The 27322-nt window shown below is 39.1% G+C and overlaps 1 protein-coding gene across 1 annotated transcript in view; it reads left to right on the top strand.

Annotated features, from left to right (window-relative positions):
• Positions 1–27322, top strand: part of EFCAB6 (EF-hand calcium binding domain 6) — a 100817-nt gene that overhangs the window by 39612 nt on the left and 33883 nt on the right. The window contains exons 13-20 of the mRNA XM_088525624.1: positions 3056–3223; positions 10302–10473; positions 14759–14873; positions 18296–18429; positions 19521–19756; positions 22121–22217; positions 23154–23272; positions 24843–25070. Of these exons, the coding sequence (XP_088381750.1) occupies positions 3056–3223; positions 10302–10473; positions 14759–14873; positions 18296–18429; positions 19521–19756; positions 22121–22217; positions 23154–23272; positions 24843–25070 (1269 nt within the window). The remainder of the gene's footprint in view (positions 1–3055; positions 3224–10301; positions 10474–14758; positions 14874–18295; positions 18430–19520; positions 19757–22120; positions 22218–23153; positions 23273–24842; positions 25071–27322) is intronic.

Here is a 27322-nt window from a genome sequence, read left to right on the forward strand (position 1 = left end):
TCAGAAAGCTGTGGAGTTCTTTCCTACCTTTGATAACATAATAGGAAAATCGAAGAAATCAATTCAAGCCTGACTCACATAACCCAATGGCTTGCTGATCATTGTGAGTGAGGAGCAAACATAACAGCATCGATAGGAAATGGCTTTTGGAAAATAATTTTTGATCCTGAAATATGAATGAGCATGAGCATGATCAGTAAAACCAATTCCACTGTATGCATTTTTCTTTCTGTATATATCTTAGAGAAAACTTTGTGTGTTATATACTGGGTTCATAAAAGTCGTGTTCCGAGCATGGTGTGTTATAACTATATGCTTTTATCATCTGTCAGTTTTATAGCTCTGTGTTGTATACTATATAATCACTGGTCATTGATCATGAACAAGTAATTATCCTTTGAATTACCTGGGACTCAGCAGTTTTCCGATTTTCTAAATAATGTTTCTACCATTATTTGTGTCAAAGAAAGATCTCTACTGACAGGGAAGTCAGGAATTGCTGGCACTTTGAATTGTAAAGTGGCCTTTACTTGAAATTCTAAGCGTTCACCGTAAGAAAAATAATGTAGGGGAAGAGGCAATGAGAAGCTCTTTTTGAGGGTTTAATTCATTCATCATTGTGGTCAATGGCTATTTTGCCTTTGATTTAAAACGATGCAAAATAAATCCTGTGCAATCAGCCTCGCCAAGTCTAGCAACTCAGGTTGTGTTCCAGCAAAGCCGTAGAAGTGTGTATAAAAGTCTTTCAGGTTTCCTATTGTAGTGAATATTGAGCACTGTCGAACTGCAGTACTGCTGAACAATGCAGCAATGTGTGTTTCTCAAAACCAGGCATGTTTCCTTGTGGATGTGATGAGCTTGTAATCTTCTGATAAGAGCAGCATCTTAAAAATGCATCTAGAAGATAAGGTTTGAATTCCATTGTCAAAGACATTCAGGGACATCAATTGCTACATAATCTTCTATCGACCATGTTCAGTCCATGAAAACAGAGTCTTATTCACACTGTATTAGTTCTTCTGTAGTAAACATTTCTAAAAAACCCTGCTCTTAGCAAGACCATATACAGGACCATGTTCAAGAGAGAAGATGACCATTTGGAGGATAAAATTTAATTATTTTAATAAGATGAAGTGGGGATTTGTACACAACATTTTAATAGTCGACTGGAAAAATGTTTAGTGTTAAATGAGTAAAAATTAGCTAATTAAATTAGAATGGCTCAGTCACAGCTAAAGAGGTGTTTTGAAAATATCCACTTGGTGATAATCTATTTTTAAAGTTACCATTCAGTGATATAGCTGATTCCTTAAAAATGTTTTTTTACTCACATCATTTTTATTGATCTGTACTTTTTTTCTCATGGTGCTAATTCTTATGTCAAACCTTATTTAAAACTACCCTAGGAAAATAGTGTGGATTATACAGAGAAACAGTGGATGGCACTGTTCATTCACTGCTCTAAAGTGGGGAGATATGCCACATTTAAAATGCTGTATTTTAAAATAATAAGTAAAGAAGATGTAATTGACTCTTTTAAATGCACACTTACAGGGTTAAGACTGTCACATTTGTGCTGGGAATGTTATGACATTCCAGACTGGGGATTTAACACAGGTGCTTTTAGGGATGCAGGGTTTTGGAGTAAAACGTGATGAAGTGATTGAATTACATTCTGAATTCCAGTGGTTAAGCTACATCAGTCCTATTTATTTGAAATGATACCTCAGCTTTGGAGGGGCTTCTGCTGTAATTGAACTTTTGCATTGATGTGACTCATCCTGAGGCACTTGAGGACAATACTGCTGTCGCTGCAGCAGAATAACTGGCTTGTCCCAGATGGCTTCCTATGAAATGACATTCAGACTGGAGAACACTTTTTAAGGGCATTTGGAAGCCTTTTATGGATTATACTCACAAAACAGATGTTGCGCTATGATGTTCACAGACATTTTCTGTGTGAAGACTACACTTGTTTTAACTGAGCAGGGCTTGCACACACTCAGAAATGGAGATTCTTTCCTCTCTTTTTCATCTCTCTGACACTCTGCAGTGTGTATGTCATGGATTAGACTTCTCAAAAGAAATGGAACCTTGCTTTTATTTATTTATTTATTCTTTTTATTTATTTCAGAAAGAAGGCATAGGTGTTAAGTTCCAAATATTTTTAAGGTATTTTTTAATGGCAATCTAAATAGAATGGGCACTAGGGGTGAGCTGAGTATAGTGAATGCTTTGCTTCCTCAGTACAAGTACAGGAGCTTTCTACTTTTGTCCAGGAATGCCCAGAAGCTTTATGAGCATGAGTGAAATCTTGGAAGGCTGAGCTGCTCCGTGAAGCAGTGACACGGTGATGAAAAGGGCTCTGATTCATGAGTTCTGCTAATTTATACCGGAGTGATTTAAGGCGGTAATTTAACTGGCCCAGAGAGCTACTCGCTCAAACACCCTGCTGGAAGTTACCTTCAGTGTAACAGAGGGACTGTACAGACAGCAAGTCTGCTCCTGGGCTGCTAGGGTTGACAGCCAGCAGTATTAATTTACGCTGCAAGTGATTTAATTTTACATTTATATGCCAGACTGCAAGTTATGGTAAACAGCGGCTTTCATTCATGCTTTCTGTCAGGTATAGTCGTGCAGTAGCTGTGTTCTCACCTACTTCTTCCACTGTTGCATCCAAATTTGAGAGGCCAGTGTCAGGTGAGACAAATCTCTTCCAATTGACCACTATATAATCCAAGTGTTAATGATGCGAAGTATTCACTAAGGCTAATGAGAGATAGGAGAGACTTGTCTCCTTAGGCTCCTTCTAGAGTCAATGGAGCTCCTCTATATAATCATTCAGTGTTTAAGCTGCTTCCTAATTTCTCTGTAGGCTACCAAAGGAGTCCAGGAAGGCTAGTTTCCAAAGCCTAAAGAAAGCCTTTTGAATAATGTTCTTAGCTGTATATGGAAAGCAAATGTATTCCTGAGATCATCTTCGTCTTAAGAAAGACATTTGTATTATACATTGTTCCCAATCTCCCAAGTTATTTTAAATTCTTATTTTATCCAGGTTATGCTATAAATATCAGGATAATTCTTCTGGTGGGATCTTTTACAATATGCTTTTGGATAGCTTAAAGATTGATGTTCCTTCTGATGACTTAAATGGTGTCGGCTCACATATATCAAAGGAAAGCCAACAAAGAGAAGAAAAAAGGCAAACAGATCCTTCAAAAAGGTATGCTATTTATACAGATTTCAATATAATAAAATATATATAGAAAAGATACTTTCAGAAAGACTGAGAATACATACTGTTTGTTTAATAGGAAGTACTGTCCTAGGCTTATGTCTCATTTCACAGAGATCTATTCAAAACTGTACAACACTCAAAGCACTGCATCAGGAGTGCAAATATGTATGGATCATTCATTAAAGATTCTCAGATTCAGGCAAAAATGGTTGAGCTCTTGGCTTTACAGGATCCACAAGAACTGTATCTATCTCACTGCATCATTCAAGAGTTCAAGTTTTGCGCTCCAGATAACATCTGAAATGTAAGGTTGTGATCCTCTGTAGAACCACTCATTGCTCAGGAGCTGGATTTGAACATTCCCAGAGGAGTGGGAACTCTGCTCCATCTACTGTCTGTCACTCCTGCAGGCCATCACCACAGCTTCCAGTTGAATCAGCATCATGGATACTTTGCACCAGGTTACAAAGATACATGAACCACTGATTCCTTCCCCTTCTTACCTTTTAATGTATGGAAATTCCTGTGTAAGCCCAGGGGAGGAGAGGGGGGTAAGAAGTGCTTCTCTTTTAATGGAATGGGCTTTGCTTCCCTCAAAAATACATTTTTTTCTAATTTCGTATGGAAATCCACATGCATACTCAGACTCAGAACACATGTATTTTCACTTGAGGCCAGATAATATTTAACCCTGGTACTGGAGGACTGGGCTAGGGTTAATGTTGGCATTATATTTAGGGTTAGAGTTACAGTTGCAGTTACAATTAGAGTTAGGGAGTCCATGTAGGCATGTTCAAGGAGGCATAGAATCATAGAATCATAGAATGATTATGCTTGGAAAAGACCTTCAAGATCATTGATTCCAACTATAAGCCCTTCAACACTCTGCCTGCTAAACCATGTCCCTAAGTGCCTCATCTACACGTATCTTGAGCACTGCCAGGGACAGTGACTCCACCACTTCCCTGGACAGCCTGTTCCAAGGCTTCAGCATTCTTTCCGTGTAAAAATTCTTCTTAATACCCAATCTGAACCTCCTCAGCACAACTTGAGGCCGTTTCTTCTTGTCCTAGTGCTAGTTATTCTAGAGAAGAGATCGACACCCTCCTCACTACAGCCTCCTTTCAGGCAGCTGTAGAGAGTTGATAAGGTCTCCCCTGAGCCTCCTCTTTTCCACACTAAATAACCCCAGCTCTCTCATCCGCTCCTCATAAGGTCTGTGCTCCAGCCCCTTCACCAGCTTTGTTGTCCTTCTCTGGACACACTCCAGCACCACGTCTTTCTTGTGGTGAGGGACCCAAAACTGAACATAGTATTCAAAGTGCGACCTCACCAGTGTCAAATACAGGGAGACAATCACTTCCCTGGTCCTGCTGGCTACACTGTTCCTGTCTTGCCTCATTTTGAGGGTGGTATTTCACAAAGAAGAGAATGCTGTGTGCAAAGCTCCCATTCCTGTCAACAGCTCTCAAGAGAGGGGGGATCTGAAGTCAGAAATTCTGTAAGCGATGTACCTTGCCCCAGATTCCTCCCTCTTCAACTCTCTGGTCTTTTTGTACTTCCTACGTCTGTGTTTGAATGCCTTTCAAAGAAGCTCTAGAGGTTGTCTGTCCTCAGAACTCACAGCTTATTCCTATGGCTCAAAAAGCCCGTTTCTGTTGTCTCCATTTTGTTGTCTCAGAGCTTTGCCTTGGGGCCTCTATACACTTCTAAAAGAAACATGAGTGCTGTAAGGACACCAATAAACAATGACATTGGAACTCTGACCCCAAATACCAGTTTCAGGACTACACTTAATGCAGCCTTCAGCAGCACCCTCGCATAGTAGGTTATAGGCCTACCATGACTTTCATGGTTCTGTCATTAACAGCAAGTAATTGGCAATGGCTATTTGACATTTGAATTGGCAATATGAAGAATCCATCAGCAGATTTGGTGAGGACCTTGCAGAAGGACAGCTCACACTCACCAGAGTCCACTTCTTGTCCTTTGCCAAATTCTGCTATAGCAAGCCAAAATAGAGGAGAAGCATACTACCTATGCTATAATGCCTCTCAGTCACTGGGACATCCTTCCCTCCCTCTCTGGGGTCTTGGGAAGATTAGGAGCCTTTAGGATATTTTAAAGAAGGCAGTAATTTGCCTTTACCCTCTTGCCAAAGTGGCTTTTTGCTGAGAGGACATGAACTACTTTATATTGTGCTGTCAGTCATGGCCTGTTGAGAAATGGCCAACTATTTGAAGCTATTGCCTGACAATGTGTCAGCAGTTCATGTGGCATCAGTTCTTCGGTAGATGGCTTGAATCACTTTAGCTTGTCAGGACAGCGCGGAACTGAGTCAATCCCTTGTGCAGAAAGCTGGCAAATGTACTGGGAACATACCAAGTTGGATCTTTTCACATCAGACATGGGCATTTTTAAGAATTTAAAACAGAAACTTTGGATTTTTGGTCCCTGGATTGGTCAGTGTCTTGAATCTGTTGCAGATCTGAGTTCCTCCCTCTGTATGTATAAGCATTAGCTTACACCTTCTCTTCCATTCCTCTTGATCTTGTCTGATGGTGGCATTGACAAATCTGATCACTCCAGCTTGGCCAAAGCAATTCTGGAATCAGCATCTTTTATACCAGAATTTAAGGCTTCTGCCCTCTTCCTGAAACTGCTCACAAAAATCTTTGGCACCCAGCTAATCTTAATATTACTTCTCTCCTTGTCACACTGTTCATGTTAGGTGACTTTCATCTACCAAATTATAAGAAATCATGATTAGTAATGGAAGAGGAAGACTCCAGGAGAGTAAGTCTGGACTCTTTCTTATCCAAGTGGTCATTTAGGATCAACAGTTTGCAATGGGTAATCTTTATGGTTTTTTAGCTGACTGTTTCTGGAAGTCTTTCCTAATTCACTTTTGAAAGACGCCAGGAGATAGTCAAGACTTCAGCTCTCACTATGTAATGCTTTTGAGAATGGGATGTTCTCGCAGTTCTGTTCCAAGGTCATCCCCAAAGTAGAACTGGAGTTACACTTAACCAGGAAATCCAGCTGTTTTCTGCAAGCTGAGAGATTGTCCCTCCTGTCCTGGAGGTTGAGAGATCTATTCTCCTATTGATAGGAACAGATTTTTCTGAGATTTCCTGAGGTGGTTTTATGGAGAGGTCCAATGCCACTTCTGCTGGAAGACTGTCAGAGCAGAGAGCTGTCCAGATAAAAGATGCAGATGAAGCACCTAAATAGATCACCTTGCTGTCAACAGGACACAGTACACCAAACTGAGAATACATTCATTAGCCTCATTAATAGATACTCCTGTCCCGGATTTCTGCTGAGCCACAATCTGAGCACTTTCCATACCACCAGCAAGCATTATGGCATGCAGGGCTGGTGTGTTACAGTTGCTCGGCAGTCATTAACCTTTAAGTGAAGAACTTAGAGATGCACTCCAGCAGGATGATAATGTGCAGGGAGTGGGGTTTGGCACCAGGCAAATGTACATGCAGATTATTATTTAAAGGTAGAAAAATGCTGCTTTTCACTGAATACTTCAAGGTGGCAGCTGGACAAGAGACGGCAGGTGGTTAGCCCAGGGAAACACATATGCTGATTGCTTGGCTGGCAGCTAACGAACGGAACAGATAATGGCGTGAGCCTCCCCGGCCTTCCCAGCTTGGAGTCTCTCTCCTTTCCTACCATCAGTTCCACAAAGCTTGCTAGCATGCATATCTTAAGACTCCTACCCGCCTCAGTTTTGACTGAAATTGGTAGATGTATCCAATTCCAGGGGGAAGGCTGACAGGCACATGGATTAAAAGATGGATTGCATTATTCTTGTTTCCTTAGGATAGTGAGGTAAAAGTGGTGCAGGTTGGAGGGGAGTACTATTTAAAATATAAGCTCGTCTGAAATCAAGAGAGATCTCTAGAATCCCTAGTGGCTCTTGTGTCTCTTAACACGCTTTGAACTCTTTGTGACTGTGTAATTACTGCCTGAAAGCAAGAATAGATTTCTTAGAAATATGTCAGTAACTCTCTAGTTCTTCTCCTGCCCACCCCCCACCCCCTTTTTTTAACGTAGGTAGTGTATTTGCTTTTCTGCATAATTCTGGAAGTTTTGTATCAAATCTGAGACCATTTTAGCCATTTCTTTAAATACAAATTTGAATAAAAAGAGCAGTATTCTGATTTCTTTCTTTCCTTATTTGTTGTTAGTATTCTTTGTTCAAGCCACCTGCTTATATTTGACTTCTCTATTGAAAAACAATCTAAAACAGAAGTTTTAAGTGTTTCATATCCCTTAATGTCATCTGTCGATAGTTTTCTCTTCCTGTTCATTAGCAAGCCAAAATTTTCCTTTGTTTTACTGAGGCATTAATGTAATGACTTTTTATTGTTCTTCATATTTTTGATATCAAATCGCATGTTTTGTCATGGCCATTCAGATTTTGCCCATATATACTATCTTATACTGTGGTAACATGTTTCACTTATGCGCTACCTGCTCTTAAACCCATTTCATATAAGATACTGGTAACTTGAGTAGGTAGAAGTCTACTGTTTCTCTATTCTTCTTTCTTCCAAGGGTCATGAGATCTGTCATTCCACTCTTGCCTAAGTTGTACTTCACCTTTTCAAACAGTATTTCTGTGTTAGTTAGGATAACATTTAGAAAGACTTCCCTTCATGTGGTATCAGCAGAATTCACTGATACATTCTGGTAATCTGCTGAGCAACCTGTATTCTGCTGTCATCATTACCCACCTGATTACAACCAGCTCGTTTCACTAGGATGATTTTGCTCTCTCTCTCTCTTTTTTTTTTTTTTTAGAAAAAATTTCAAATCTCCTAAAGCATCAAATCCATATCCTGTTTTCCCTTGAGGTGTGACATAGTAGGTGTCCCACAATTTTGACACCCTCATTCCTGTGGGCTTTTATGAGTAGAACTCCTAGTAGTGCTTAATTTACCAAATCCTAAGGATCCCTAAGATTCTGTCTAATGATCGTGATGTAAAGGACAATATATCATCTTCCTCAATTCACCTGTCCTCAGGAACGAACCCTTTGCTTATTCCAGTCATGTGAGCTATCCATTTAATTTATAATTCAGGTTATTTTAAGACTTCTAGCTCCTGTTGCTTATGCCATATGCTTTTTATTTTTATATGCATTTACTTATATTTATTTATATATGTTGTGTTTATTTATTAAAAATGCATTTGTTATTAATAAATATTAATATAATTAACTAAAAATTTGAACAAGAATTTAATTAAGTATAATTATTTTCTAATATTAGCATTTATAGTAAATATTAAAACTATAAGCATTAAAATATAATTATTGTACATGCATTATTATAAGTATTATTAAAAGTATACAATAGTAAACATTAGTATTTATTGAATATTTATTATTTGTTTCACATTTCATATTTATTTTTAAATAATATATATTCTTAATATATTTATGTTTTTATGTATGCGAAACCACAGTATTTGGTGGCCTGATTTATTCTGCTTGTTTTTTTATTACACTAATTTATAACCCAGTGTCACCTATTTTTAACCCCTCAACTGTATTGCTATAGTTTATACTTTCCTATGGGTTTTTGTGACAGCTTTCCTTAATGTTAATCCAAGGCTTCCTTACTAGGTTATTCAGGTAGTAGATACAGAAAGCTTTTCACTTTTTGGTGAGATGGATTCTAATTTTACCTTGTAGCCCATGGAAGTAAAAATCCCTGCCAAGGAAGGTGGTCATTCTGATGACATCCTGCAAGTCACTGTGTCTAACTTTAATTAAGAGGAATCATATAAACAACAGCTGAGTTTATCTATATTCATCACCTTACAATGTGGTTACTTCTTCATCTCTGCGGGGTCATTCGTGACAAGACCTTTGGGGATAAGCAAAGGAATATAATGGTCAATGGACTGGGGTGGGGAATGTAATGTTTTGGCAACCTCCTGCATTCAGGCAAGAGAGCAAACATCTCAGGAGACCAGGTCCCCTCAGCAGATGGGTCCATCTGGCATCTTCAGGAGGGAGTCACCAATCGCTGCTGTCCTGATCACTCTTGGGAGGCTTGGAGTTAATCCTCTGTGTGCTGCTCACATCAAAGCAAAACTCTTTTCATGAACATATTTTCAGAACGAGAGTTAAAATTTTAAGGTTATCTTCAATTTTAGGGAATACTATAAAACATACTTAATAAATCTATAAAAACAAGACTGCTGAATAATTCTGCCTTTTGCTTATATGGTAATACATGCTCTCAGACTTAACAAAAATAATTGTTTTAACTTCCCTTTTCATGAGCCATAGTAAATCTCTAGCAGATGTAAAATAGATAAAAGTGGGACACATTACATACTCTTTAAGTTAATTTCTTTTCTGTCTTTAAAAGTTATTAAGTATGTAATTTTGACTTGCTTCAATGGCTTACTGATGAGGGCAGTGGTATTTTATCAGGAAGAGTATATAGTCCCTATCTGTGAACTCTCTTATAGGATCTGAGAAAGAAAGAGATATTCTGGCCATTCTCACAAAGGAAAAAAGTGGAGGTGATTTACTAGGGATCCATGAAGTGGAAGTTTCACCTTCCCAGGAAGAGAGAAAACTTCATAAGAGACATTTTCTCCTTTTGAAAAAAGACTCATTTAATTCTTTCATAAGAAGTGTCGCAACTTATGACATGTTATGGCAACTGAATATGTATTAAAGGATAAATATGTTTCCTTAGCTGATGCAGTGTGATGACCTAACTAAGCTTGTGATTGAAGGTATGGGATCTACATTTGCAAAATAAATACTTCAGAGCAGTATCATTCAGCTTTTATCTTCTTCTGTAAAACAAGGTATACTTAAGAAATGAGCGCATAATACAGGCCTTGGAACCAACACGTGCTTTAATATGATCAACCTATCTTTTTGCATCAAAGGAGCTTCTCCCATGTCAATGTCTTGTTTGTCATTAAAGCAGTATTGCTCATTAATGCTGAATCAAGTGTCTGAAGCTACAAAAAATAAGTAAGTGACTTGTCTTCATGCACAATCTTTCAATTTTAGAATGAAACAGATTGAGGATCAAGCTAACAAATATGCCAAGAATAGAACTGTTGATGAAGTAATTGAAAAGCTGAAGGACAAAGTGTTACAACAGGCAGCAACTATTAAAGACAGCTTTCTTGCCTACAACAAGCAAGCAAATGGGAAAATTACTAAAGTTGGTTTGCGGAAGGTAGGAAAATATTAGAATTTTTTTTTCCTTGCCCTGTATTTTTCCCAGAAAGATGATTATTGCCTTAGCATTGTATTGATTCACACAGCTAGAGTTAAATCTTCCAGGATTGTTTCAATCACTAATTAGCTAAACAGGCCTCATGCAGGTTTTTATGTAGGAAATAATTTCTGCTTTCCTTTAAAAAGACAAAAAATTGTCATCATGTGATAGCAGTGCATCTTGAAGACTTCCACTTCTTCCAGGGGGATATGTGAATTGGATCTGGAGAAACATGGGTGGGACTTAGATATCTACTGTCAACCCACAGTGCTCCTTTTTTGAGAAGTGAGTGGGCATATCTTAAAGAGTTGTTTTTATTAACTCAGAGTCTTTAAGCCCCCTTTGTAGTTGTGTGGTAGTAGCTGATAGAGACTTGGTATAGTGAGGTGAAGAACAAGACTGACATGAGCTAGGCTGCTTCTGTGCCATCGTTCTTGCTCATGTTGGGGGAATCTAGTAGCCTTTTAGGGCCCAGGCTGGTCACCAACAGGAGAAGAAACACTTTCTATAGCTCTAATTGGAGATCAGTTGATTTTACCTCATTGTCATTTTCCACTGTCTTTATTGGATTTTTGGGTGGCTTTGAATACTTCATTAGCTGATTTGGGTAAAATATCTCAGTGCAAAAAAGGATCTACAAAAAATGAAAATATGTTCAAATAATTTAATTTTTACTTGTTGAGACTTCCCCTTGAATTTTATATGAGTCTTTCTTGAGGTCGGGTTTTCAGTGCTGTTCCCAGGGCGCCTCACAGCCTTGATTGCTTATCTAATTCTGCATGCTGCCCTTTGGACGGACTTGTGAGGTTGTGGATTTGGGATGGTAGCTGTGATGCTTGTGCCACCCAGCTGTACATTTCTTTCTTTTTGCACTTCAGATAAAAAATGCTTTGCTGAAAGTTGACACTGGGCAAGAAAAGAGACATGAGAGTAGTAACATTTCCCTGGTCTACCTAATTTTAAGCAAAGAGTTGCTGCTGAATAGTGTTATGACAGCTATACAGCTATTCATGCTCTGTCCTTTGTCCAGGTGTTGAGGGAAGATAAGGAGTCAGCAAAGGTCAGAACAGATCTGTACCTTTGAACATAACCTGCATGGTCCCTGGGGACACTTTGTCCCAATCTGTTCTTTACTGTGATTCAGTAAACATCATCTTCCCATCCGTGTACCAGAGGCTGTGCATATTTTCACCAGCTGCTGTGCAGGGGCAAATGTAATGACTCAAAGGAGATGACAGAGCTGTAGTCTTCCTTTCTACCCTCTCAGCGCAGACCCAGGAGGTATGTGCTCCACTTCGTATGGCAGGACGAAGGCTCTGTTACTATAGAGCCTTCCCCTGTGAACACTGCAGCACTCCTTACCCTCAAGTGAATATCCTTCTGCAGTTGTGTGCTGCCAGTGGAATTGCTTGGAAATGAAGGGGAGGGAGAGAGGGGGACAAAAACATAAAGAACATATTTTATCCTTATATATTTTTTTAATAATAATAAACTTATTAAGAACATAGTTAAACTGCAGCCTCTCACTATGAATCTGACATCTGTGGCACATGCCTTTGGGGCATTGCCTTTGGAACTGCAATTAATACTTACAATGTTGTCACATTACATATAAGCAATTGCACATACATTGCACATAGTATATAAGCAATTGTACATATTGCACATAGCATATATGACCACAACTAATGCAATAATGTTTTTTTGTCACTGTTAGGCTGAAGGAACTCATTCAACCTGCTGCTCTTGCCTCTGCATTCACTGACTGTGTACAACTCACATTTAAGATATTTGTATAATACCAGCAGCTGTCAAACAGTCAGTCTTTGTGATTTCTTTGTTCTTTTGTTATGCTACAGATGATGCATTCCTTAAGCTTTGGCAATGCACGAAGGATAAAAAGCCATTACATATCTGCATCCAGAGATACGCATCACTGTGGTGGTCTTGGACCCTGCAAAGTCAGCAGAGTTAAGCTGGAGGGAGTACTGCCCAGGAACTATGCCTGGCTGCTGCTGATGATTTTGATCCTTTAAAAAGGGACATGTCTCTTAAAAAGAGACAGACTGCTGCATGTCTTGGGGAACTGCCTGGACACGTGCATTTTCAGATAAAACGCAAACTGAAAGTGATTCTCCATCACTCATGGTCTTTAAAGAGCTCCACCCCTTGTGCAAGAGAAAGGGGATTTTAACTTCATTGTCCTGACAGAATTCCAATTTGGAACTTTTTAGTTCCTACTGCTTCAGTTTCTTTGACAATTCTGCTGAGATGTTCATCACCCCCTTCGTAGCAATTCAGCAATTCAGGGCAGAGGGTGATGAACATGTCAGCCACTTGTGTCTCAGAGGTGATAGAGTTTGAGTGGTAGATGAAGAGTACCCAGGAACTGGTGTCTAGCACCACTGTAGACATTATGGGGTACTGTTCCTGGACTCCAGCCGCTGCTTCAGGTACAAGCACATTTTTGTCACATCTGCCAGCCTCATACAAATGTCTCGGACATATCAGACCACTGCAAATAGCACCAGGTACTAACATGCTGGTAGTAAAACCTGCCGCTACAGTGTCCTGGTAGGTAGGTTATAAAGCATTTGGGGGCCCCACCGAAACTTAAGTGTTCTGCACGTATTCAATATTCTTGGACCAAATCCTGACTCTGCAGCTGGGCAGATGTGTTGTCCGCTCCATTTCCCTCCTTAGTATCAGGGTTATCAAGTGCTACTCTGATCCACAGAAGAGAGCACACACATCTCTAGAGCAGCTAGGGAGGCTTCTTCTGCTCCAGAAGTAGCGTAGGTTACTCAAACAGTAAATAGGATAATATGACAGTCATAGCTATAAAAAGGGACTACTTTTCTGGAACCTGTTGGTCCAGTCCAACTAGTAGAAGTAGGCAAGTATTTCCTCATACAGTGGTAATCAGTTCCTCTTCCTTTAAATATGCAGAAGCTATTCATTTTGTGAGCTGTTCAGCACAGGGCAATGACCTAGTCTCAGGCTTTAATACTTTAATTTGGCAGGATTTTTTTTTTTTTTTTTTTGTCTCTAGATGAAAGTGCTAATCGTTGGGGCTGTAGTCACCCATTACTATTGTGACTGAGTCTCTCCAGCTTTGACTGGATTTGTATGGCCAGATCTCCTTATCACCACTATTAAGTATTTGATCTGAGGGTAAATACTTGTTCAGCTGCACATAAAATGTGCTTGCTTATCCAGAAGCTTTACATTCAATTGAAAAGAATGATAATTTGCTAATTATTCTCTTCCTTTTTTTAACACTCCTTATACTGTTCATCGATTTAATGAATTTTTTTCCTTTAATCTATACAATTAACTAAAATATAATAGCAAAAGTAATTGCTGTAGAAACACTTGGAAAGACAGAACAGAGCTGTGAGGAGAGTTTTAAAGGTTATGCCCAAATCAGGATTACAAAGCAGCTGAAGGGAATGAAGGGGCTGCAAAAAGATCTATTCAGGGAACCAGGAGGTGGGAGAAGGAACCCACAAAACAGCTCTACAGACAACCGGTAGGTAAAACAAGAGGAGGATGTAGCTGGCTGCTACTCCTCCAGAATATCATACCCGTTCGATGGAGACAGAGGTCCCCAGAATGGGTCCTGGGAATCATAGAATCGTTATGGTTGGGACAGATCTTCAAGATGACCGAGGCAGAATGGTCTGACAGATCCCTGCAAAATGGATTACATCAAATGCAGTGCCAGATCTGCTTTGAAGAGCAGCATCCAGAAGAAATCCTACTTTCTGCTTCACTGTAGCTGTACATGGCTCAGGGGCCTGAGCCCACTTTGCAGCTTTCTTTGTCCAAGAATCAGTTGTGATGGTTCTGTAGGATCAGCAAAAAAGGGTTAGCAAATTCTACAAAAACCAAATTTCCTCAGTCTGCCAAATGAGCTGAAGTGATCACTTCTGGTGCTTTCCACTTTCCAGGTGAAGCTAATCTTAGTCTGGCACTCAGTGCTTTTGCTTACAATGTCAGTCTTAAAGATATAGTCAAACTTTGCTCTCTGCAAATTCAATTCAATTCTATATAGAATTGAAGTTATATGGAATAGATCTATGTGAAAGTGGTTTACTGTATATGTAAGGAAGAGAGATTTCTACAGTAATTTCAAGGTGAGCTATGGGATAAAACCCCCAAATATTTACTATTCAAAATGGTGGTGTATTAAGCAACAAAATAGGCACATCTATATCTTATTTTATTTCTCTTCTGACAGATCTTGGAAGACCATGGTATGCCGATGGATGACAATCAATTTAATCTGCTGACAGAAAAGTTAGGATTCCCAGATGGAGGGTTGAGTTATCTGGATTTTGTGGCAATATTTGAAGGTAAATGAACTCTAACAGCAACACAACATAAAACACACCTTTCCTAGAAAATGTTTAACTTCCTCTTCAAGGAAAGGCTATTGGAGAAATTAGGAAGAGATCAGTGGTATGAGTCTTAGAACACTGATGGCCTTTCTCTCTGGAGTTCTTTGATTCTTGGTCTAGTTAACCAGCTGCATATCTAACCCAGGGCTTGAGGGAAACTGGGGTATGTGGCCCATGGACTAAGTAAAGACCAGTAAAGGTGTGATGGAGTTATCACTACTAGACTGCAGCAAGTAATGAACTGGTTTCTGTGCTTATGTAGGTCCTTCTTGCAAGTATTTCTTACTCTTGTTCACAGTCTTGGGCTTGGATTTTATCCCAAGTTCTGCTGGGAACGTTGTTAAAGTAGTGTTACACAACAAGATCTTTGTTTTCTATCTAAAATGTCAGGAAACAGTAACTAATCCTTTCAGGTACTAAAGATCCATTATTAAGCCTTTAGTGATAGGCTTTAGGAGCAGCATATGCAACTAGAGATCTGTGATGTGATCCGGTTACTTACTGGTTTATGGTTTTAATTTAAAGTATCGCTTTTGAATGTTAAAGCTGTTAAGGGAGTTTGCTACTAGAGGGTGCTGAAATGCGGTTGTCTATAAAGAAACAGTTTTACTAGCATATGAAGCATCCCAGTGAGATTGTGTAGATGCAGGTACATTGTCCCCACACATGATGAGGATGTGGTCTTCACTGATCTACTGATTCTGAGGAATGCAACCCAGAGGAGTATCTCTGCAATATGGGAGCATATTGTTTCACTTTAGCTGCTTGCTTTCATCCATCAGTGATTGCACCAATTTCACAACAGTGTGAGAGTTCCAAATTTTGACTCTTTGAAAGTAATCGAATCTGAACTCATTTTCTTATGCTGGAACACTTCTGTGGAAGTTGAGTCTAGTAAATAATTATTCATTTCTCATTTATTTTATCCTTTAAATCTAGATTTTCTGGATAAAATTCTGATGCCACAGAAGTCAATGGGAGTTTTGCTGTTGACTTTAAGAAGGCGAGTTTTAATTTCTGTATTATCTGTCTCTTTGTTATTTTTCTCAGCAGTGCCCATTTACTTTTCCCATACAGTTTCTACTATTTTCTACTGTCAATAATACTCCTTAGACCTGAGAAACGGGGAGAGCTCACTTGTGGCAGGGCTGATGAAATATTCAGGTTTTTCTTCATTGAGGCCAAGTGTTTAGAAGTATGTGAGTATGGTCAGCTAATCATTTGTCCATCCAAATATTTTCATGCAGTGGTCTAGTGTAAGATGCTTGAAACATGTTAATTGTGGTAAAAGTGCATCAACACTTTGATTTAATTCAAGAATCAGAAGCGCTTTGTCTGTATTTAAAGCTTTTCCTTTCAACAGTCTTGAGAATCACAGCTTTTCTTTCAGGAGGTTACCTGAAAGCTCACAGTTGTAAAATAAAAGAAGCTGTAACCCACATTTAACATAAGGCTCAAAACGCAGGAGGCAATGAAAAATTTTTAAAAAACACTTATTTTCCAGTGATCATGGTTAATTGCAGGGGAAGGAGGAAGAGAAGCTCTGAACCCATGGGCTGTAGTCACAGTGTAGGTAGAGAGACCTGATTCTCTCTCATATACTTTAGTGGGAAGACGAGTAAAAGATTCCTGACTAGGCCTCAGCTGAAAAAGGAATTGAAAAAGGGATGGATAGTGTGTAGTTGTGGGGAGGAGGGTTGCAGGGTAAAATCATAAGAAATAGAAAAGGACAGAGAAAATGCAGTTTAGTGGTGTCTCTGGAGTACAGGCTTTTGTTATGTGTAAGTTATTTCTGTCTTCACTTCTATGAATGAATTCCTTTAGAAAGGTCTGTTAACTTAGGACTTTTCCAGTCAGTCAGGAGTAGGGTGTAGTGAAATGTTAATGTGTGCATTTTTCTTTGAGAGTTTCTCCCACTTTAAAAATCTGAGATGAATTGATTAAAGTTATTGCAAAACATACATACTAGAAATTTGCTGAACATAAGGAGGAAACCGTGCCTACAAAATGATGACATTTTATCGACTGGGTGAATTACTAGTGCTGATATCTTCTTCTCACCCAAAGGTTTGAGAGGTGAAGTATAGTAGCAGTGTGATCTTGCTATAGCTTCATCTATGTGAACCACTTAGGTGCTTATCTGGCTAAGCTCTATGGGATTAGTGTCTTTCTTGGTGAACTGTTGTCTGAATTGACCCCAGCAAATACACATACAGATTTTGACACCCTTTTAAAAGGCTTTTTTTAAATACCTTTCCAAATAGCCTTCAGCTATGCAAACATATGAATGAGCAGTATTGATGTCCTTGTGAGAGGGGATGGTGGGATGTAGCAGGAAGGTATGAAGAGCACATTCCCAGAAAATCCTTTTTGCTTGCTGCTCAGTGACAATTCTGTTTTTTCCATATATTTTCTATATGGCTCATACAATGCAGAAAAACTCTAAAATGTGGAAGAGACTTTAAAAGGTGTTATTTGGTCTCCTTTTCCCCAAAAGCAAGGTAAAATAGTTACCTAGAGTGTCACAGCACAGCGAGCAGAAAAAAAAAAAAAGAAATGTCAAACAGTGACCAAAATAGCTTTTCTGTTGCCTAAAAATACCTTAGTCCTTCAGGACTGGAAGTACATGTTGTGTGTCCTGCTGAGAAGCTGTCTGTCTCCCTTTCTTCATCCTACTGGGCTGTGAGATAATAAAAGTTAAAGTTGTAACAACACGAAGCTGCCGCTTGTGCAAGACTGAGTCTTGCCAGACCTGAACATCAGGCAAAATAGTATCGACGTGACACCATGTAGGTGAGCTGGAAAATAAGCAGTGTTGTGATGGGAGAGCTCCTGAAATTCCTTGTGTTGATTCAAAACAGTGGAGGGTTTAGCTACACGTGAATTTCTCTGGGGGGGATGGTCTAGCAGGCAGCAGTTTTGCTACACAAAGATGTGACTAATTCCTCTGGTGCTCTGGTCCTCAGGAGCTGCACAGTATTTCCTCAAAGAAATAAGTGATAGAACAGCAAATCACCACTTGCTTAGTATTCATTTCCTCCTCCTCCAGTCTAATATCCTGCTTCCTCAAAACAACCAGGAACCAGAGAAGGCAAAAGGAAGAGGCGAAGTCTTAGCTCTGCTTTCTTCACGCAAGATGACCCTCTACAGGCTTCTTTCACCGTGTATTGGGAAGCAGCATAGCAGCTGAGGCAGTTCTGGAAATCAGATGGACACATCTAATACTATGTACAACTGTTGCGCTTTGTCATGTTTGGGCTGTAAAAATCATGATTGCAGGTTTCTTGGTTTGTTTATATGGTCTTACTGTGCTGTTTATCAGATATGTTTAATATCATTATTTCAATGCTCGCTCTGCTTTGATTTCTTTATTCCAGATGCCAAACTGAATGGGCCAGGAGCTGCATTATGTCACAGCCCAAAACAGAGAGGAAATAGTGCTGAATATCACTACATGACTGCTGAAGAATGTCTCAGTCAGCTTAATGATAAGTTGATGGAAGTGTATGGGGTAAATACATTGAGCTACGGTTTGCTTTTGGCAGGGTAGCTAGTTGTTATTGTGATACAAATATTTGTTTTAAAGTTGATTTGGGAGAGCTGTCAGAAAAGTGACTCTGAAAATTATGACGAGTTTCCTGTTTTCTGTTGGCTCAAAAAAGTCCAGTTGAAACACATTCATTTTACAGGGCAAAGACTGTTTTTTCTAACTAACTGCCTTTGCTGCAGTGTTTGCCAAGAAATTAAAAGCTGAGCTATTTTTTCCCACTATTTTGTGAGCATAGCTTTTACAGACTTTGCAGTTAATATAGAATATCTCTGCACTGCTCCTTCACAGAATACTCTATGAACACAAGTGCAGTCTTGTCAAGAAGAGCTCCTCTTTTTTTTTTTTGGTTATTGTTTTCTGTAATTACCATTAAAATATACTCCTTGAAATCCCACCGTGGATATACATAGAGCAAGGGAGGTCACATTTAGCAAAAGGAAAGAAGCTGCAGGCATTTGCCTTCTGCTCAGTTCATTCCCTTCCTGTTCCCTGGGAGAATGGGAAAGAGCAGCATCAGGAAAGGGATCATCTCTTCAAACCAGCTTGGACACCTCCAGCAAAGCTGGTCACATTAACAAGTGATTTTTGAACATCTTCACCATTCTTAAAGGGGTGTGGACTTTTTATGTCTATTTTAATGGGAGAAGCTGCAACACTAATTGCTGTTAAGCCTCTCTTCATAACACGTTTCCCAATAATGTTTAAGACAGAGGGCAGAAATGGCTTCTATTCCTCAATACAGGACTGAGAAGAGGTGGAGGCCAATTTGCAGATTTGCATAGGGGCTGGCTTCTTGATGGTCTCTGCTTTGCTCATTCTGTACATCCATGAGATGAAAGTAATAGACCTGTGCTTTACTGCAAATTATCATATACTGGCGATAGTAGTAGTTTGACATTGTTTAGTAAGGTACTATAAATGCTTTGTATTATGAAATTCCCTTAAAGTATTTGCCTATTGTCAAAACAAGCCCAGAGCAAACATTTTGTTATTTAAATTTTAAAATGTGTACTCGACCTGGTGAATACATTTAATTAAATGTTCCTTGTTAGGACACCTATTCTGCCTTCCGTAGCGCAGACACTAACCGTGATGGTGTCATCAACATGCTTGACTTTCGACACCTCTTGGACAGCTTTCTGTTTAGCCTTAGAGATGAGGAGTTCTTGCGCCTGCTTGGCATGTTGAGAATGAACCTGACCTCCACGTTAAATTACAAAGAATTTTGTCAACTGTTTGAAACCCAAGAAACTAAGGACATACCTCCTTGGCTGATCCCACCTCACAAGTAAGAGAAAAAGTTGTGTAGTGCTTACATGAAACTGATGTGTTTATAAAAAAGAATATACTATATGAAAGCTGGTGTTAGGTATGATTGAAAAAAAAAGATTAAAACATGTCTTTATCAAACTGAAGGTAAGCAGCTCTGAAAAGTTATCAATGATACAGTACTCAAATAAAATACTGAGTCCAGCCTTCAGTTAAAATGAGTAATAAACTCTGGGTACTGTTCAAATCTGTGAGATTAAAACATATACTGATACCTGAATTAGAGCCTTAGAGCTCAAACTGAAAAACATAGCTGGATCTCTTGAATATGCAGAATTGGACACACAGTTTGGAGATGTCATTTGGGATTGAGGGTGTTACCTGCCTGCCACAGTCCCTGTCAATTCTGAAACTGGTCTCGTTGTCAGTGTGCAGTAGAGTAGCCTGGGCATTACACAGCCCAACTCCTTTTAGCACCGAAGTACTGCAGATAGGCAAGACCAGGTCAGGTGTGCAGAAATGCTGGGGTGCTGTAGAGTGAATGGCAGATAGTGAAAATATGGCAGCAGGCTCCTTTACTCTGAGAAGTGATATTGTCTAAAATGTCTGGAATTTAAAGCCTAAGTGTTTCTTAATGATAAATAGCGCTTGGGCAATAAAAAATTATTCTGAAAACTCAGTGTGAAACTATGTTTGACTGCGCAAACAGATAAATTGATAGAAAATAATGACAAGATTCAGAAGAACTGAAAAAGCTGGTGATCAGCAACTCATCTCTGCTGAAGCAACGAGGATGTGATATATACACATAGGCTTATTTCCCAGTTTTTATTTGTCTGTTACTGTGTTACTGTTGGCTCAGATGCTAGTAATATTTATCTGCTTGGTTTGTTTTTCATTTTTTCCTGAATTGGGCAACTGAGTGAATCAAGGACATCAGTCTAAAACAAGAAAGAAAACTCATGATCATCACTTGGTCTTGCTAACAGTTGAAATCTGAAATGAATTAATGTCTTGCTCTCTCTTCTGTTTCATTTTGGATTTAGCTCCAAAATATTCTCAGTTTCAAAACTGTTACTATTTTAGAAATCTAACAATGAAAATATAATGATTGAAAGCCCTGAGATTGCTTGCAGCTTCCCAGCCAAGTCCTTACACCATTTTAAATGGTCAATAGTTTAGGTTTATGGAGACTGCTCCCAGATAGCAGGAGTGGGGAAGCTCTGAGAATCCGAAGATTCCTGGGCACCTAGTATGCCTAAATGTGCCATCTATTTTTCTAAATCCAAAGAAGTGAGCCATAGGCATAAGCTGTTGAGGCCTGGAGCTCTGGAAGTTCAGACGTAGCTCATTTTGCAGGACCCAAGTTCTGGTTCTGCACATGGCATGAGAACTCAAAGATTAGGCGGGATGTAATGATTGTATCTAACATGGTCTGCAGCCTAAATATTCTGTTGCTTCTCGTTTGAGATCTTGATCTGTGCTGTGCAAGAAAGCCTCTGAACTGGGCACAGAAGACGTATGTCTTCAGCACTTTCTTATAAAGCGACAGCAAGAGGAGAAACTGGTGCTAGGAAGTAGTGTGAGATGGACAGCTGTGCATGAAGAGAAATGAGCAGCCACTCCTCAGTTTTCTATCTGAAAAAGATACTTTGGACTCCAAAAGAAGGACTCTTGTAACACAGAGGAAGGTGCACTATTTCAGAGAATGGCGACATATAAGATGCCTTCCCTCCAGAACCCAGTCAAGTGTGTTTTTGCGTAGCTCATTGATACAGTCAGCTCTCTGCACCGTGCAATAACTTTGCTGGATCCTGTTTCTGAGGAACCTGTTAATCCCTCCATACTTGGACTCCCCCAGAAGCACCAGGCCCTCAAAAGTTCAGTGCTTGCCATGCTAAGCAGTGGCTGAGCTTGCTTGCAAATCTGGGTCTTGCTCCCCAGAATTACCAGCTAGGTCTTATTAATGCACAAAGACAGTTTTGATCTAAGTTATTGAAGTAAATCAAGGATAATCTTCCTGGAGTCGCTCCAGGATATAATTGTTTCTGAGCTAATTAATGTTTCCTTCTATGTGTAGAAATGATCATGCCGTCTCTTGAGTTTGAGGGAGAATTGAACAACATTGGTTTGAAAATAAATAGGGAATTACAAAATTTAAAACATCTTCGCTAACCTGCAGCTAGGGAAATAAGGCAGTATTTAAAGAATTAAGTTTACACAGATGTGAAGTAACAGTCTTTAATGTGTATCTTAGAAACTAGGAAGTGAAATCACTGCTGCCATGAAGAACAACAAAAGGAAAGGAAACTTCTGGAGATTAAAGATTCCACTAACGTATAGCATAGTTAGTTATTACTTTATTTTTTTTTTCTTTTCTGAGAAAAAAACAGATGATAACGGATGCAGAGCTAGCTTGTGATCAGGCTCATTACTACCTTGTTATCAAAGCAAGAACCAGATGGCATGACCTAGCAAGGGTAAGAAGAATGTTTTCTTTAAATAAATAAAACTGCGCTAATATATTTCAGAACATTATGCAATGTTGATCTTCAGATTCTATAAATATTCAAAAAGATCCTTGCAAAATAGCTCATTAATCATAAAAACTTTATATGTGAATTTAAAAAAAAAATCACTTTGAATAATGTTCGATTTTGGTAGTGTTAATTATATAGTATTGCTATTATAGTTTATATACTAGTGATATTATAGTTGTTTCTGAAACTTTCTTTATATTTTACTATTGTTGATTTTACTTAATGGTTCTATTATAAGAGTAGTAATCGGCCTTATCTAAGGCCCATTTGACTAGGTGCCATACACAAATACCTAGTGTTGCCCAACAAAGGGAAGCCTTGATTAAGGTGACCGTTCATAGAGACTTTTCATAAAACTATCCATGAAAATTAATTCCAATATGTTTTTAACAGTTAAATAGTTGCAATAGCTGGAGAACAAAGCAGCATATGGAAAAAATGAAGCTTGATTTTAATTGAATGTTTGTGTGAGATAATAATTCTTATGGTCTGAGCTTGCAAGATGAGTGGTGTAAAAGACAAAGAAAAAAAAACAAAAAAGCAAAATCCTAGGTACATTAACTGTTTTCATCTTCCATTGGTGCACTTCAGCAGTAGCAATTTCCATACATGGATATATAATTTTAGTGTTTATATCTGTGTATTTACCATCAATAAGAGACTTTCTACACAGAGCCAGTCCATCAGGAAATGTTTTTGAGAGTTGCACATCAGAGTAGAAAGTGGGAAAAACTAAAAATCAAATGAAAAAAGAAATTAAGGAAATTCAGACTTATCCGTTTCTTTCTCAATTGATATTATTCATTAAGCTTATAGGGAGATGAAATGTTTTGTCAAACTTGTTGGTTCTTGCTAGAGATTTCTTTCACATTCCAGAGTTTTCAGGAATATGACAGTGAAGGAAACGGCATTATATGGCCTGAGGATTTAAAAAAAGTTTTGTTCAGATTTGGCATTCCAGTCACCCCAGAAGAATTTAAGAAGCTTTGGGCAAGGTATGACAACTCTAAATGTTTAGCTCTTACAGTAATGTGTCTTTTATAGGATTACACAGCCTTTGGCAATGCAGTGAATTACAATAGATTACATTGCCCAAGAAAACTTTTCTTTTGTTATGAATGTGACCTTAAATCATGGCAATGTGTTACACAAGGCTACGTTGTATCATACTAAAGTCAAGAATACAATTAGATCCATCAGTTTCCAGTGAATTTAAAGACAGTTTTTCCGTTCATTTGGGTATTCCGGTTTCCTTTAATTTAATATATGTGTTCATCTTGGATGGCACTTTGGGTTGCAAGTTAAATTAACTTGTTTTTCATCAATTTAGTTTATATACACAAATGCCTACCTCAGTTTGCTGTGGGTGAAAGTCAGCTCCAAGTGTCTCAGGTCTGCTGGGGAATGCACACGGAGCTTCCATCAAGGTGCTCCACAAAGTGTCTCTCTGAAGGCAGTGCTACCTCCTTTTCAGAGCACGAAATTGGCTTGCAACATTCTCAACCTAAATAGAAGTGATTCAGTCAAAAGAAAAATGCTACATACCAAATACATAACAAAAGAAAGGAAGGTAATTTCATGCTGTGTAAAGATGGCAAGTAATACCATGAAATGTTTTTATAGGCGAGTAACTTGTTCTGAAGTGGAGGGGAAATACTTGTCTGCTCACAGCTAAGAGGAACTGTGCAATAAACTGTCTTTGAAAAGGCATAGATGTCAGCTATATGTGACATTATATAAAAAACTTCATTACAGGTTTATTTAAAAAAATAATCACTCTCCCCAACATAAGTAACCCAAGTGTATTGCATTGTGGCTTCAAACTGCATTAACTATATGTTTTTTTTTTACTAGCACTGATTCATCTCTGAATTATTTTCTACTCCATTAGATTTTACTTTCCATTCTTATTCCTTATGGATGCCATGGCACACTGAAGAGTCGCCTTTTCATGCAGTCATCTGCTGCACAGTTTCACTCCCATAAGCCACTGCTTTTACAGAATAGATAAAATCTCTTTCGTGCCTGATACATCTGTAAGTTGAATAAAGGAATTAGAGAGAAGCTGAGGCTAAATTAGGCATTACCATGCATCAGAGCACTAGCAGTGCGAGAGACTGCAGGGGACAATCCTATGGAAATGTTCATACCTAAGAAAATATGAAAAATGTTTATGAAGTTAAGCACGCGCTGCTGAAGGGTTATTACAATTCTGAGCATCTCAGATATGTGTGACCCATTTGAGACATTTCGGGCTGAAGTTTCAGAAGTCAGATGCTCTTTGTCTCAAGTCAGATCCTGCAAAGCAGCTGTACTGAGAGCCAGAAAACACTCCTGACAATTTGTTCCTCAAGGTAGAATTTTCAAAAACAACTGTGTGATTATGAAGCTTACATCCTACCTTGTGAGTCTCATATAAAGTCACTCGCTCATTCTCTGTGTGGTATGGCACCTCTATAAGGAAGGCAAGCCATGAGATTTAAGCTGCTAAGTCACTTAAGGACATCCGTAATGCCTCTCTCTGAGGAGTACATGAATATTTAAAAGGAGCATTTCTTTTTCAAGGTATGATACAGATGCAAAAGGATATCTTACTCACCAAGAATTTTTGCAGAAGCTGGGGATAGAGTTTGCACCCGCTGACACAGGGCTCGGCAAACATATCACAGAAGACAACCATGCACACTTAAAAGCACATTATAATAATCAGCAAAAAAAGCATTCAAAGCTGGAAGAGCAACAGAAACAGCAAACTAAAGCTCTGCATGTAAATGAAGTGAAAAAGCAGATCAAGTAAGTTATTTATGAGCTTAGCATATAACTTTCTGTGTTTGTGTTTAGTTTGTTAAGATGACAGTATGCACTATACAAATGTTATTTTACAAAAAAAAGTCTCTGAAGAAGAATCTTAGAAGGTGGACAAATTTTATACATAGTGTTATTCCCCACATTTTGCTGGAGATAATCCTAGCTCAGCAAGCATTGTGAAAATATTCTCCACAGCTGTATATTACTCATTTTATAGAAGCAACTTTATTGGTAAGTCAGTGTATCACAAACATTCCCAGCTGCTGTAACATGATCATCTATGCTGTTAAACTGCCAGTACAAACCTTGTTGCACTTTGGCCTCTGCACTTTGGTCAATTAATGTTATCCCTGATCACTCCCAGCACAGCTGAGGGACAAGAAGGCTTCAAAGACTTTCTTCTACCTAACACAGAGTGTGCAGGCAGCTACTCTCTTGCAGCAACAGGGAAGGTTCACCAGCAGAGATGTTTATTGCTATAGACACAGCCTGTGGTTCCACTGCCATCAGCTCAGACTGAGTGAGTGTGGTTTGGTCACCCTGCAGTTCTCTCCTTCTCAGGCTGCTCCTGGCACCGTAGGCTTAGACCTACCCGATGATGATCAGCAGGGGCTCTCATTGCAGCTGCAGTGACTGGACATATGGGACACTTTGGTCCCATATCCTATCCTGCCCCATGGATGAGAGCAAACTGGCAATCACGGTTGGTTTCGCAGCCCTGTAACAGCTACTTAAAATGTTAGTAAATGCCTCAGCAGAAGCAGCAAAAAAAGCAACCACAACAAGGATGGACCCCAAGAGAAATAAAACTCTGGTCCCCAAGCGAGAGGAGTCTGCCTCAAACAAAATCAACACTCGCAGAGTTAATAGGTCATTGCTCCCCAGAAGAGCATTTGACAAACAAATGACAACACGATATCCTACTCGGAGTGAAGTGTAACGGTCCGTGCTTGCCCTAGCGATGTCAGCTGCTGGTCGTAGGATTCCCAAACCCGCCAACAGAATGAGGCAGCAGGAGAATCCGCTGCCCCATTGCACTGCTACTAAACCTTTATATCCCAGGTTGTGGCCAGATACCGCTTGGGTGCTTATCATGTTTTCTGCTCATGCTTTCTCTCCTTTTCAGAATTGAATTTTTTGGGTTTTTTTGTGGGGGGGTGGGTAGCAGGTTTAATGAGTATAAACCCTCAGGAGCAAGGCAGTGCACAAATATATACCCGCCAAGAGCACAGAGTCACTTTTTTTGTGCTTAGAAAGTATCTAGATGTTGTAGGAGCTAATAAATTATTAATAATAATAATAATAATAATTTGAATTCCCCATGACATTGTTGATCCAGGTGTTGCACCTATGAACAAAGAGGAGAAACTATCTCTTGCAGGTAAAGAGTAACCCTCAGAAATCATTAGACAAAAAAAAATTAAAACAAAAAAAGAGAAGCCTCTAAGCAAAGACCTTGGGCTTTTTATCCTTTTTTTTTAATGCTATTTTTGGTGTCTCAAATAATATGAAGGAATCCAGGCCAAAACTCTCCTTTCTGTCCAGCATCACACTCTCCTACATGCAGTGCAGCTTCCTGTGCTATAGTCTGCCCTCATGACACATGCAGGTATCAACAAATGTTCCACCTGTGAAAAAACTGTATAATATCCAACAGAGATGGTTAAGCAGACAATGTGCTGCAGGTGTTGGTTATTACAGTATTTGTGTCTGGCCGAGGTGAAGCTTGGGCCCTAGCTGTCTCATGCTGAGCTCTTCCACTGCATTTGTCATTGTTTCGTACCATTAGTGGAAGCCCAAGTGCAATCTGGCCCTACCTGCAATGCTGTAACTAATAAAGAATACTGCAAGTAGGGGAAAAGCTGTGCTGCAAGCTGAAATTATGCAGCATGGCCCAAAGATGCAGATACTCATCCCGAGGCAGTGGGGAGTAATTCAATCAATGAGGAAGACACATGAGGTTAATAATAATAATAATTTAGAGGTGTTTAGTTTTGAAACCATACCATGATAACAACTATATACCCATGCATATACAAATACATAGTACGGTGCATAGTGATCGCTTAATCATCATTGGGAGGAAAACAGGAATTGGCAGACTGAATCAGAGACCATCTCATTTAGTATCTGGTATTATGCACTGTCAGGTTATTTCTGGTGAAGGTGAAACAGCCTTCTAAGAGATGGAAATGGGAAATTCTGCCCCCTAAACCAGGGCTGTCTCATCCTGGGCT

This window comes from Tinamus guttatus, unplaced genomic scaffold (genome assembly GCF_059628265.1).
Source record: "Tinamus guttatus ecotype Peru unplaced genomic scaffold, ASM5962826v1 Tinamus_guttatus_pri_ptg000229l, whole genome shotgun sequence".
Lineage (NCBI taxonomy): Eukaryota > Metazoa > Chordata > Aves > Tinamiformes > Tinamidae > Tinamus > Tinamus guttatus.